This window comes from Eimeria mitis, genomic scaffold, assembly GCF_000499745.2.
Source record: "Eimeria mitis Houghton genomic scaffold, Emh_scaff1477, whole genome shotgun sequence".
Classification (NCBI taxonomy): Eukaryota; Apicomplexa; class Conoidasida; order Eucoccidiorida; family Eimeriidae; genus Eimeria; species Eimeria mitis.
In genome coordinates, this window is record NW_013569410.1 from 4,895 (window position 1) to 5,478 (window position 584).

The following is a 584-nucleotide window of genomic DNA, read 5'->3' on the forward strand; positions in this document are numbered from 1 at the left end:
GACCCTAAACCCTAAACCCTAAACCCTAACCTGTTTCATCCCCCCAACGGGGGTAAAGAGCCCCGCGCCTTCTGCAGCAATTCGCTGCATCGCCTCGTGGCCTTTAGGAAAGGCTCTGCAGCCAGGCACAGGAACCAGCCGCGGGCCGCTGCTGCTGCTGCTGCTGCTGCTGCTGCTGCTGTTGCTGCTGCTGCTGCTGCTGGATTCAGCAGCTTTTGCGAGGCGACGCTCAGCTAGACAGCCGCGCAGCAAAGAACTGTACTGCTGCTGCAGCAGCCAGCCACGAGGGAAGTAGCAGCGGGAGGAGAGAGCTGCAGGCTCAGCTGTACATACACCCCAACACACACATACACCCCACGCACGAATTAAACATATAATAAAAAAAGTAATAATAAAAATAATAAAAATAAAAAAAAATAAAAAGAATAAAAAGAATAAGAGAAGATGCAGCTCAGTGTAGAGGCCCCGAACCGCCTGGGTGAAGGGCAACGGCTCTAACAGCTTAGTGGACATCAACTGCAGCAGCAGCAGCAGCAGCAGCAGCAGCAGCAGCAACAGCAGCAGCAGCAGCAACAGCAGCAGCA

The 584-nt window shown here is 53.4% G+C and overlaps 1 protein-coding gene across 1 annotated transcript in view; it reads right to left on the minus strand.

Annotated features, from left to right (window-relative positions):
- Positions 1 to 584, minus strand: part of EMH_0037840 (uncharacterized protein) — a gene marked incomplete at both ends in the record, with an annotated part of 6,321 nt that overhangs the window by 3,666 nt on the left and 2,071 nt on the right. The window contains one exon of the mRNA XM_013495219.1: positions 31 to 323. Coding sequence (XP_013350673.1) covers positions 31 to 323 — 293 coding nt within the window. The remainder of the gene's footprint in view (positions 1 to 30; positions 324 to 584) is intronic.